This window comes from Narcine bancroftii, chromosome 4 (genome assembly GCF_036971445.1).
Source record: "Narcine bancroftii isolate sNarBan1 chromosome 4, sNarBan1.hap1, whole genome shotgun sequence".
NCBI classification, from domain to species: Eukaryota; Metazoa; Chordata; class Chondrichthyes; order Torpediniformes; family Narcinidae; genus Narcine; species Narcine bancroftii.
In genome coordinates, this window is record NC_091472.1 from 236,872,734 (window position 1) to 236,886,492 (window position 13,759).

General features: G+C 40.6%; 1 protein-coding gene across 3 annotated transcripts in view; it reads left to right on the forward strand.

Moving 5' to 3' along the window:
* Positions 1–13,759, forward strand: part of cops8 (COP9 signalosome subunit 8) — a 106,409-nt gene that overhangs the window by 77,667 nt on the left and 14,983 nt on the right. For 2 of the 3 annotated variants that reach the window (XM_069934404.1, XM_069934402.1), the window contains exons 2-3: positions 6,221–6,291; positions 13,343–13,391. In XM_069934404.1, the coding sequence (XP_069790505.1) occupies positions 6,290–6,291; positions 13,343–13,391 (51 nt within the window). In that variant the 5' untranslated portion in view covers positions 6,221–6,289. Of the gene's footprint in view, positions 1–2,001; positions 2,208–6,220; positions 6,292–13,342; positions 13,392–13,759 lie in introns of all 3 variants that reach the window. The other variant, XM_069934403.1, reaches the window with a different exon arrangement.

Genomic DNA, 13,759 nt, shown 5'->3' on the forward strand with positions numbered 1-13,759 from the left:
ATTTAAACCATTCTCAACATCCCCAAGCAAAGCTACCCACAGGATATTAGTGCCTCTTAAGTTCAGGAACTACCTGTCCCCTTTATGGTCATATTTTCCACAGAAGAGTTCTCAATGATCCACTAATCTAAACCCCTGCACCAACTCTTCAGCCACACATTCATCTACCATGGCTTCATGTTCTCCAATTACTGTTAACTCACTCCCCTGTGTTTCTCTCTTTCCCTATACTTCTTTCCTCCAGCTCCCACCCTCTTCCCTTCCTTCTGTCAGTGAGCTACCTTTGACTCTCTCCTCCAATCACCTTGGCTTTTTTTCTCTTCTACCTTTCCACCTACATCAATGTATTACCTCTTAAACTAGTTAACTTGTGCTTCGTCCCCTTCCTCCCTCTTCTCCCCTTTTTATTCAGACATCTATCATTTTTTTCTCATTCTTGACGAAGGACCCTGAAGCGTTGGTTACCCTTTCTACTTATGGCTGCTGTGTGAGCTGTTGGGTTTCTCCAGCACTTGGTTGTTTCTTTAGTTCAGATTTATTGTCAGAGTACATACAGGACATCACGTATATCCCTGAGATTCTTTTATTTCTTATTATTTCATTTTTTATTCCTGCATTTTATGATATTTCCTTCCAAACTTTTTGGGGAGGAAAAACCTTTATTTCCAAACAATATTTGCAATTTTTATTTTCTAAAACTAAATATAATTTTTTTTCTTTCATTGATCTATTGGTTCGGAGAAGAGTTGATTGGTTATTGGTTCGGAGAAGAGTTGATTGGTTAATTCTTGTAACGGTGGGGTTTGATTGTATAGGTCCAGACAGGTCCAAGATAGCTGGGGGAAGCTCTGTTGCAGTGAATGACCAGACCAAGCTTCAATGCAAGGGCTGCCCTTTCTGCACTTCACGGCACGTGTTTGCTAGAGGGTTCGTCCGCCCTTTGACAGGTCTTGATTTTCATCCTGCAGGGTGTCTAGCCACCCTCCTCACAAGGCAAGCTTGGTGGGGGAGCTGGTTTAGTCGTCGACCACCCGACCGTGCAATAGGTAGTACTGGGTTACATGGTGCCAGTAGCACTCAGACGAGTGGAGAAATCTTTGACCTGAATGAACTCTTAAGAAAATAGAGTTGCACCAATTCACTAGCACACAAGGAACCCGGATCAGAATTAGTGAGGGATTTAAATAATTTTAGATTTGTATTTAATCTTTATAATTTTTCATACTTTGAGAATTGTAGAGCTGCCAAATGCTTCTGAAAGTTGAAAACATTCTGTCAAAAATACAGTATTTGGTTTTGACTGTTTTAGTCAGTGAGCAGATATTTTCTGTATTTTTTTAAGGATACGGAGTGTTCTGTCCTCATCCTAAAATGGGATTCATGTGCTGAAGGCCTTGTCAGGCTATCAAATTTGATTGTTGAATATGTTCATCTTCCAGGAAGTTCCCAATGTGGTAATCCAAAAGATTAAGCAGATATGCATTGTAAGCAGATTCTGACTGTAAAATTTATTAATGCCCTGCAAACCAAGTCAAAGAGGAAATTAATGCTTGAATAGGATCATTTGGCTAAACCGGATGCCTGTAGAAATCTTTCTGCAGGTAATAGAAGTTACTGGGTCTTTTAATTTATTTGATAAATACTTCTTCAAAACAGGAATTATATGAAATGGTCACATTTGAATTGATAATGAAAATTGCAAATATTTTCTGCATTCAACAGGATGATTTACGAAGTTGTCAAATGGGCATTAAATTATTCTCAACCGTGGATGGATACAGTATCTAGGGATTGTTAGAGTGCCATATGTGATCAGAAATTATATCCTCCTGGTGATGAGGTAGAATTTACCAGTAGGTGGACATAATAACTCTATGGAATGCTTGAGTTTGTTGAATGATTTAGTCTGTTGTGTTTTTGCTTGCTTTTTGGAGGAGTTTTCACCTTCTTTTCCCAGCAGTGTGCAAATAAATGCTCTTATGTATTTATCCTGTTTTGAAGGCAATATGAAGCCCAGAAAAGAGGAGCAGCAATATCTGCACCTGATGATGTTCTGTGTCCATTGTTACTGTGAGGCTTAGCAATAAATAAGAGTGGCAAGAACTAGTGGAACAGTCATTTTTATAAGGACTGACTTGATGTCGAAGTGCTGCAGTTGTGGTCAAATTGAACGGCAGACTTCAGTGAGGAGGGAAAGCAGCAACAAGGTAAGGCAAAATAGGATTTTTCATTTCCATTGTTGTCTAAAGGAGCAATCATGGCAGTCAACGGAGTGGTACGTTCCTCCTGAAAGATGTTGGAGAAGTCCAGTGTCCCCCGATGTCAATGTCCGCAGAAGGTGAGTTCAGTTGCAGCTCCTCTCAGACTGCATGGATTGATTGGCGTGGCAGTTGGACCCACTGAGGAGCACACAGGAGACCATATCAGGGATAGTAATTTCATGGAAGTGGTCACATCTCAGATTCCAACATGCAAATAGACGATAGGAGGGACAAGGCTCTCCTGTGGCGGTTCCCCTCTCAAACAAGTATACCATTTGGACACTGGTGGGGGGAATGCTTGCTTAGGAGCAAATGGCAGCAGCCATCAGATTGGTGGCACCACAACTGGTTGTCTTGTTCATAAAGGTTTGGGCAAGCTGTGACAGGGGATTCTTCAATTGGGGCACAGATAGGTGTTTCTGTGCCTGCAAATGAAGGCTCCAAGCTGGTGTATTGCCTCCTTGCTAGGATCAAGGGTGCCTTGGAGAGAGCAAAGGACATTCTGCAAGGGCAGAGTGAGCAGCCAGAGATCATAGTCCACGTTGTTATCAATGACATGGGTAGAAAGACTGAATTAGGCAGAAAGTAAAAAGGAAGTCCTCCAGTATTGTGTTTTCAGGATTATTCCCTCTGCCATATTGTGACTAAGGCAAGGAAATATAGTTGAATGCATGGTTAAGGCTTCTAGTGCCTGAGGGAGGACTTCCGAGACATTGATCATTGGGCTTTGTTCCAGAGCAGGTGGGTCAGTACAATCAAGATGATTTGCACATAAATTGGAGGGGCATCAGTGTTCTGGCAGAGAGGATATTCAGTGGGACTTGGGAGGGTTTAAACTAGCATGGCAGAGAGGTGGGAGTCAGAGCAATAGATCAGCATGAGGATAGAATGAGGTAGAGGTTAGGTGAAGTAAATCAGAAAGGAAGGGAAAACAGGACCAGTTTAATGATCACAATGGGTCTGATGGAGTGAAATGTATTTATTGCAATGCAAGGAGTATAATGGGTAAGGCAGATGAACTTTAGGCCTGGATTAATATGTAGAGCTATGATGTGGACATTACAGACTTGATTGTGAGAAAGTCACAAGTCACTTAATTTTCTAGGATTCAGATATTTCAGACTCAATAGAGAGGGATGAAAGAAACATGGTGGAAGTTGCATTACTGATCAAGGAGAATGTAACAGCTGCATTCAGACAACACCTTCAAGGAGTCATCCAGTGAGGAAAATTGGTTTGAACTCAGGAATAAAAGATGTAGTCACTGTGATGGAGTTAGATAACAGACCTTCCATTGGCCAATGGGAGACAGGAACACATATGCAGGAAGATTATGGAAAGATGCAAAAGAACAGGTGAGTTGTAATGGTTGGCGTTACTCTCTCCAATGTGAATTGGGAAGCCCTTTGTGCCAGAGACTTGTATGGGGCAGCATTTGTTAGGTGCATTCAGGAAGGTTTGTTGACACAGCAGGTAGATTGTTCAACTGGGCAGAGGCTACACTATACCGTGTATTAGAAAATCTTCCTGGTCAAGTAATCAGCATTTCAATGGGCAAGCATTTTGGGAACAATGACACAGTGATAACTCAGTAAGTTTTCATATAGTTATAGATAAGTTTAAGACTAAACCTCAGGTTTTTTTTTGGGGGGGAGGGGATACAAAAAAATGGAAAGGATAGACGGGAGAGGAGCCTTTTTGAAGATCTTTGTATTTTCTTTAGCCAAATGTAAGATCCCAGAGGATTGATGCATAGCTAATGATGTACCCTGAAGAAGGGCTCAAGCCCAAAATGTCAGTTCTATATTTTTACCATCTATGGACGCTGTGAAACCTGCTGAGTTCCTTCAGCATTTCTGTGTTTTTACTGCCAAAGATGTTCCTCTCTTTAAGAAGGGCAGTAGAAACAGGCGGGAAATTGTAGACTGGTGAGCCTTGCATCTTGATAGGAAAATTATTAGAGAAGATTCTTCGAGGCAACGCTGCATCTTGGAAAGCATAGATTTATTAGGGACAGTTGGCATGGCTTTTTGCAGGGGAGGTTGTACCCTACAATCTTGATTGAGTTTTGAGGAGGTGATGAAGATGATTGATAAAGTTAGGGGATTGTTCAAGAAGAGTAAAGCACACGAGATCCTTGGTGAATTGGATTCAAAATGGGCTTGTCCCAAGAAGACAGAGGCGAGTAGTGGAGGGGCACTACTCTGACTGGAGTCTGCGACCAGTGGGGTTCTGCAGGGGTCAGCGCTGGGACCTCTCCTTTGTGATCATACATAAGGAAGCTTATGCTTAGACCCACAGACAGAGTACATATGTTTGGCAAAGCGATCACCCAAACTGTGTTGGTCTCTCTGCTGCAGAGGAGACCATACTGAGTTTGCCGAATGCAAGATAAGGTTGGAAGATTACATCTAAAGCTCTGCCTCTTGTGGAAGGTGTGTTTATGGTTATGAATGACATGAAGTGGCTGATGTAGGGACAAGCATTCTTTCTGTGATTTCAGGCGAAGTGGTGGGTAGGAACACTAAAGCTTTTCATGGGTCGAAGCTTGAACTTCCTGTAGCCAACCATTTGAGCTCCCTAAACCATTCCTACACGTTTGCCCATCCTCAGTCTCATTTATTGTTAGGGTTAGACCAAACATAAATTTGAGGGAGCAACACATAGTCCTCCTGGCCTGTGTTAAACATAACAGCATGAACATTGCTTTTTTTTCCCTACAAAGTAACCCCCATCTTAATCAGGTCTCATTATTTTTATTATTTATTTTCTTTCTTCTGTACTTTTCTCATCACCTCCCACCACCCCCCCACCCCCCCAGGCCAAGCCCCTCTCCCCACAAAGTGTTCTCTCCCTGTACCTGTGTTTTGTCCATTGCCCTAGGCCCCTCCTCAGCTTTCTCCCTTCATATGCTTGGTATCACCCCCCTTTTTTTTAAAAAAACTTTAGTTTTGACAAAGGGTCCTGATGTCCGTGCTGCCTGACCCACTGAGTTCCTCCAATATTTCATTGTTTGCTCAAGATTCCAGGATCTGAAGAGGAGCACCCTTCACTACACGTTAATAGCTTGGTAGTGGAGAGAAGTCCACTTAAGAAGTGACCTATCCTGGACTCGAAACTTCTCACTTCTCTGGACAAGATGCAACATGAATGCACTTCCTTAGAAGGCTGAGGCAGGCAAGGCTACCACCCACCATTGTCAACTTTCTACAGCAGCTCTTTCGAGAGCATCCTGTCCGGCAGCAGCACAGTGTGGCAGGGTTGCTGTAGAGCATCGAATCGGAGGTCAATCCACTGGACCATAAAAGTGGCAATTAGGATCACTATGGTCGCCCTCACCCTCCATCGATGGGATTTACTGGGATCGTTATTTAAAGAGGACTTGGAAAATCAGAGAGGACCTCTACCACATCGCATGCAGCATCTTCCAGCTACGCCTGTCAGGAAAAAAATACAGAGCCAGTTTATTTTGATGAGCTGATCACTCAGACTGGATGAAGTTTTGAGGATTATTAGAGAAACAAGTTCATTTGTCACCCGATTATACCAGCTTTTTCCCACAGGCAACAAGCCTGCTAAAGCAATTCTCTGTCCCTCTATGTGTCGTGTCTGAACACGTGTTTTGCACTGATGTCCACTGTGGACCAAAGAATGCTATTCTGTTGGGTTGTACTGGTACAAATGGGTGACAAATAATCTTCAAAAATGTATCCAATCTGAGTAATCAGCTCATCAAAATGAACTGTCGAATGTGACGTATTTCAAAGCTGGTAACTCAGTACGAGGCTGCTTGAAAGGTTATTTCACTTTTCAGTGATACATAGGGTTATTTCACTTTTCAGTGATACATAGGGTTATTTCACTTTTCAGTGATACAAAGGGTTATTTCACTTTTCAGTGATACAAAGGGTTATTTCACTTTTCAGTGATACAAAAATAATTTTATCTTGAATTTATAGGCTCCTGGTGGAATAGCAACACCTCAGGTTTATGGACAACTGCTTGCTTTGTATCTACTGCACAATGACATGTAAGTACTGAGAGATAAAGTGACAACATTACATAAATCTTTATAATTTCTCTGTGCCAGGAGCAAATGACTGAATAAAATTCACCATTATCAAGATTTTACAAAGCATCTTGATGTCTCATGGAAAATTTGGCACCCTGTCTACTTGAAATGTGTAAAGACTCGAAGAGTAAATTATAAACTCTTAACAATTTATGTTTTGACTGTTATGTGGGTTTCAAGGATTTACAAATCAAATTGCATTAAAATTAATTATTCCTGATGATTACTCCATAGTAAAAGGACAATTTGATTACCTGATTGAAGGGTATAAACAAGTAGTGCAGATTATCTGATTATCCACTACCTTTGAAAGTCCCATCCCTAATGATTCACTATCTGATTCTTGTGAAAGAAAAGAATGAGGCAATAAACATGTGCAACTGTCCAAACTGATGCACTTTAAAAGGCACTATTGATTACCTTCAATTCCCCAGGTGATTGTAATACTTCCTGACCTTAGTCCACTTTATTCTTATCAAGGCTCCAATTCTCATTGTCTTGGTCATTTGTGAGGCCCAATATCCTGCAGTCCCTCCCTATTCAGGGCCCTCACTCCCTTTTAAAGTTCAGATTTATTATAGATGAGATCATGTACAACCCTGAGATTCTTTTTCCTGCGGGCCATGCAGAATTGCTATTTAAAAATAGTGCAAAAAAAACTGTACTCAAGAAAAGTTATGTACACAAAGAGAGAATTGTAAACAAGAAGAAAGGGCAAACAAACCGTGCAATATAGAAAATAAATGTTCAATAATAAATAATGTGCGAAGTAAGAGTCCTTAAATGAGTCTGACTGAGTTGGTTGTTGAGGAGTCTGTTGCTGGAAGGGTAGCAACTGTTCCCAAACCTGGTGGTACAAGTCTTGTGGCACCTATACCTCTTTCTGAATGGCAGCAGCAAGAACAGAGCATGTGCTGGGTGGAGTGGATCCTTGATGATTGCTGTAGGTCCCCAACTGCAGTACTCTATGTAGATTTTGTCGATACTAGGGCAAGTCTTTCCCATGATGTTCGGGGCTGTGTCCACTATCTTTTGCAGGGCTTCCTGCTCAGAGGTATTGGTGCCCCTATATCACGGGTCAGCACACTTTCCACTTACATCCGTAGAAGTTTGTCATGGTTTTCAATGCTATAACAAATCTCTGAAAACTCCTGAGGAAAGAGAGGCACTGACATGCTTTCTTCATTTGTGTGTCGGGTCCAGGAAAAGCCCTCCCAGGAATTTAAATTTGCTCATCCTCTCACTTCTGATTCTCCAATGATCACTGGATCCTTCACTCCTGATTTCTCCCTCCCAGTCCTTGTTAATACATCATTCAGCCAAGTTTTCAATTTCCCTCCTGTATGCTGACTCACTGCCCCTTTTAATACATACCACTACCATGGTATCGTCACAATTTGCAGATTGTGTTATTCTTGTACCGAGTGATACAGTCATAGATGTGAAGTGAGTTGAGCAGGACCTAAGAAAGCAGTTGAGCCCTGTGGTGCTCCATTGCTGATGGAGATTTTGGAGGTGTCCTTACCTATCCTCACTAATTGTAGTCTGGAGATGAGTAAATCCAGGATTCAATTACACAGTGGGGTATTGAAGGGCAGGTCTTGGAGTTTGTTCATCAGTTTTGAGAGGATGATGGTTTTTAATGCTGAAATATACTCGATAAAAGAGCATCTCGATGTATGCGTCTTTGCTGCCCAGGTGTTCCTGGGATTTGTGTAGAGCTAGTGAGATGGTACCTGCTGTAGACCTGTTGCTGCAGTAGGCAAATTGGAACGGATCTATGTCACTGCTCAGACAGGAGCTGATGTGCTTCAACACCAGCCTCTGAAAACACTTCATCACTGTGGATGTGAGCGCCACTGATTAGTAGTCATCTAGGCAGGGTACCACACTCTTGTTGGGCTCAGGTAAGATTGAGACCTGTTGGAAGCAGGTGGGGAACCATGCCCTGTCAGAATGAGATGTTGAACAGCATTCCCCGACATACGTCTGAGTTCCTTTCTAACCGACCAGTCAGTTATCAAAATGGATGCAAGTTAGATGTATGTTAGTGTGACGTGTAGAAGTCGTATACCTGTAAACATTCTTTGAGGTTTAATACAATAATGGTTTAATCCAGCACAAAAATTCATTAGATTTACTTGTAAATTTTAAGGCACACTTACCGAATGGCAACTGAGAGAGATGCTGTGATGTTCACAATACCGGGATATCGTCTGACGGTCAATATCATACATACACAGCCTTTAGCACTAGTGGACGTACAACCAGGAGTAATTTTTATATTTACATATAATTTTTCAAAAAATTTATATAGTATTTTTTCGGTTGTATGTATGGATGGCTGTACATTGCATAGGTCATAAGTAGGGGATAGGCTGTATATTGGCACCAACAAGCAGGGCTAAACTTTCCAGCACTCATATTAAACAGATATTTGCTATTATCACCCTCACAATCTATTAAATCACTTCTCTCCCTTCACTGTTCCAAAGAAAAAAAGCCCTAGCTCTATAAGATAGGTTCTCAAAACTAGGAAACATCCTGGTAAATGTCCTCTGCACACTCTCCAAATCATCTACATCCTTCATAATGAGGCATTTAGAACTGAGCTGCAACATTACCTCATAGTACTTGAACTCAGTCACCCAACTAATTAAGGCAAGCTCACCATATTCTTCTTACCACCCTATCAACTTGCATGATAACCTTGAAGGATCTATAGACCTGAACTCCAAGATCCCTCTATTTCTCCACACTTAAGAATTCTGCTATTTGGTGTCTTCCAATCCAATGGGACCCATCCATGGAATTTTGGTAAATTATCACAAATGTCTCCACTATAGCTTCTACTATTTTTTTTTCAGGTCCAGGGGACTTCTCTATCTTTACTCGCACTAGTTTGTACAGTGCCTCCTCTTCAGTGTCAATAATTGTATCAAGGCCCTCACCTTCCATTGCATCTTTATATTTCTCTTTGACATGAGAAACTCTCTATCTTCCCTCCACTATGAAGATGGATGCAAAATGGTCATTCACAACCTCGGCCATTTCTGCATTATCCAGTATTAATTCACACTTCTCATCTTCCAAAGGACCTACGTTCATTTTAGCCATCCTTTTTCATTTTATATAATTATAAAAACTTACTATCTGTTTCAATATTTTGTGCTAGTTTTACAATCTATTTTCCTTTATTTTCATTGCTTTCTTTGAGGTTCTTTGTTGCTTTTTAAACTTCTGCTAATCTTCCAATTTCCCACATCTCTTGGCGACTTTGTACACACAAGCTTTCAGTTTGATGCTTTTCTTTATTTCTTGTCTTGCCAAGAAGAGTTAAATATGAATTTGAAGAACGGTTCCTCACATTTGTCCAAGATAGTCCACAACCCAGTGGCGTGAATATTTAACTCTGCATTTTCAAGCAACTTGCTCCCACTCAGCCGGTCCCTTTCTGTCCACTTCTAATCTGCCTAGGACAACTCTGACAGGCCCTCCTTTCCTAATCCCTCCACCTTCCTCAGCCCCACGTTACCCAGTTCCCTTGCTTCTACACTTTCTCCACATGCTCATTGTCCCCTGCACATCTGGCCACAAGCTCTCCCTCACATCATTCCACCCTGCTCCCTCTTTCAACAGCTATCTCTATCTTCAGCCTGCCCCATCCCCAACTTCACCCATCCTTCTTCTCCACCTGTATCCATCTGTCAGTCATTTTTCAACCCTTCTTGGTCTACCTACTGGTACCCTTCCCCCTCTTTAAATCTGCTGGTCTTCCCTTTCTCACTCCTGAATCAAGATTTTTCCCTAAAATGTTGACTGTTCATTTATCTCCATGGATGATGCCTGATCTGCTGAGTTCCACCAGCCATTCTTTTCCCCCTATATTGCAATATTTTGTGTCTCCACAAACGGTAATCTTTACATTCGTCTTGAATATTGGAAAGTGGAAACGTTGACTTACTTTCCCTGAACTGATTGCCGAAGGAACTGGTTGGAGATCCTTGATTTGTATTTAGATTTTCTGAAAAATGCAGTAAGAAAATACTTACAAATCGAACTCCTGATTTGGGCCATTTTGGAATTTAACTATCTCATCCAAATGGATAGTTTGTAATTTTCCGACTGGTTAAAGTAATTGAAATACTCGATTTTTAAAAAAAACTCAAGAGATTTACTCTCCCGATTGATCAGTAAATTACATCTTAATTTATATTTAAAAATGATTTAGAACTTGAAATATAGTTTGATCCGAATTCTTTTCCCATCTTTCCCTCCTTCACCCCCATACCACACTTCACTGAAGAAGACCCTCTCTGTAAACATGATCGGCTACTGATTTATAGCTGTGATAATCTCTGTCTCAGTAACCATCTGTACCTGATTACTTCACACATAATATCAAGAATACCTTGCAAATAATTCTTATAAACATTAAAAATACAGAGGGAGAGGACAATAGGATTCTGCTGCCTTCTGCTTATAAATCATGAACAACATGGAATGTAACTGCAGAGTACAGGCCCTTCGGTCCTCAATGTTGTGCCAACCTAACTATTCATTACCAAAAAACAATACTAAACCTTGTAACCTCTATTTTTCTTTAGTCCATGTGCCTAAGTGTCTCTTAAATGGCCCCAAATGTTTCAGGCTCCACCACTTCATCTAGGTTATTTATAAAAATCACAAAGAGCAGGTGTCCCAGAATAGATCTGCGGGAACTCCACTTGTTCTACATGGAAGCCAATTTTTAATCCACACAGCCAACATTTTCATGGATCCCATGCTTTATGACTTTCTGAACGAGTTTCCATTGCGGGAGCCTTGTCAAATGCTTTACTAAAATCCATATACAGGTGTTTTCCTACTTACAATGATCGACTTACAATTTTTCTGAGTTAATGATGGTTTGAATCCATACTTTCAATTTCGAATTCTGATCTGTTCCTGCGGTTGCGATATGCGGTGTGCTGCTCACTCATGATGCTGGGCAGTGGCAGAATATACTGTGCTTTCAGCTGTGTACGTTAATGAATTTTCGGTGTGGAATAAGGTATTCAAAATTTAATTATAAAAAAATGGTAGGTGTGGTATTCTTTTCCAACTTGAGATTTTTTTCGACTTACATTGGGTTTGCTGGAATGTAAAGTTGAGGAGCACCTGTACACTACATCTACTGCCATACCTTCATCAATTTATTTTGTTACCTCCTCAAAAAACTCAATTAGGTTCGTGAGGCATAACTTTCCCTTCACAAAGCCATGCTGACTATCGTTAAGTGGGCAATACTTCTCCACGTGCTCGTAAATCCTACCCTTAAGAATCCTCTCCAGTAGTTTGCATACAACTGATGTAAGACTCACCAATCTATAATTCGCTGGGTTCTCCCTATTTTTTTTAAACAAGGGGACCACATTTGCCTCTCTCCAATCCTCCGGCACCTCCCTTCAGCCAAGGAGGTAGCAAAGCTCATAGCCAATGCCCCAGCTAACTCTTTCTTCCCTTCCCACAGCAACTTTGAGTATATTGCATCCAGCTTCAGGGACTTACAATCTTGATGTTTTTAAGAAGATCCAACACTTACTCTTCCCTAATCTCAACGTTGTTCAGCACACAAGCCTGTTTTATTCTGACCTGATCCTTTTCACTGATGAATACTGAAGGAACTTGTTCATTTAGGACCTCCTCTTCCTCCAAACACATTGTCTCCTTTATCTTAAGCAGCACCACCTTCATTTTCATCATCCTTTGGGGTTCACTTTAATCCTACATGCAACTGCCCTGTAATTTCTGTAGTGTTCCAAAATTTGCCTATTTATCTGTTCCTTGGTGTCCCGAGGGCTATTGGGGGTCTATAAACTATTCCCAGTACAGCCATTGTTTTCTTTCTATTTCTGACTTCCACCCACACCCTCAGTAAAACATTCCCTCTGCAGCTTCCTCCCTTTCTACCACCATGATACTATCCGTGACCAGTAATGCTACTCTCTGCCACTGCCCCCCTCTCTTGCCTCCCATCCTATTTGAAACACTCAGCCAACCCTGTCCTTCTGCCAGCTAAGTTTCTGTCACGAACACAGCATTGTAATTCCATGTACTGATCCATGCTCTAAATTCATCTTTATTTCTCACACTCTTTGCATTAAAATAGAAACATTTCAAATCCTTCAACTGACTGTTTATGCTTCTTCTCCCACCTGTCCTTCCTCACGAACCCACATCATCCTTTCCACCTTCTGCCCTATTCTCTGCACTCACATTCTGGTTCCCACCCCCCTGCCAAACTAGTTTAAACCATTCCCAATAACTAGCAAACCTGCTCACTAAGATATTAGTCCCTCTCCAGTTCAGATGCAGCTGTCCTCTTTGGACTGGACAGTCCTTCCCCAGAAGAGATCCCAGTGATCCACAAATCTGAACCCCTGTACCAATTCTTCAGTCATGCATTCATCTGCCACAGCTTCCTAATCCTATCCTCGTGAATGTGATACCTTTGTTCAACAAGTTCAGAACAAATGTTAAAACAAGGCAATTGAGATGCTTTACATTTGGTTATTTTTATTGCATTTAAAGAAGTTATTTTAAAGATTTTTATCTATTTTCATTGAGTCAAAATAAAGATTTAATAATCCTTTTTTTTAATCAATTACTTTCTAGGTTTTAACTCTGTGATTACAATCTAACTCTTGCTTTAATGAAACTTTACTTTTCAATGTAATGGTTCAACCAAAAATTATTGGGCTTGTCAAACCTCATTCCTGCGAAGCCATTGTCTCTACTTCTGTAATTGCGTGCACAGTTTTGACTTTATGGAACTCCATTCAATCTTATCAGTCGGTGATATTGTTCAAACCAAATTGAGGGTGTTTTATGTTAACTCCAAATTCACTATTATTCCAAATATAAACATTGGTGGAAATAAGTATTTTGGTGTGTGTTTGGGATTCATAATCTTTAAATATTTTAACTGTTACATTTAAAAGGATGCTCTTTCTGTTAATTATTACAGGAACACGGCAAGATACCTTTGGAAGAGAATACCTCAGGCACTCAAAACTGTGAGCAAACACTTATGAACATTTCCTTCTGCACTTCTGTTTCCTTAAAAGAAAACTATTTGTGTAACACCTTTGCTGTGCATTTAAGCACTTAATTTGCACGTATGAAACTAAATTTTAGATTGAACATAGACAATACACAAGCACCCAAAATTGATTCATATTATGGTCAAAGCTAAAGAAATCATGGCTTGATACAAAGATTAGTGACATAAGTTGGCAGTGGTTAATTGGGAAACCATGTTAGAAGGTATAATAGTACACATAAATACCAACATTTAAAAAATGAAGATATAGCTTCCAGCAAGTTAAAGGTCCAGAAATCTGAAAGTGAAAGTGGTCAAATCAAAGCAAACAAGTGAAATTAA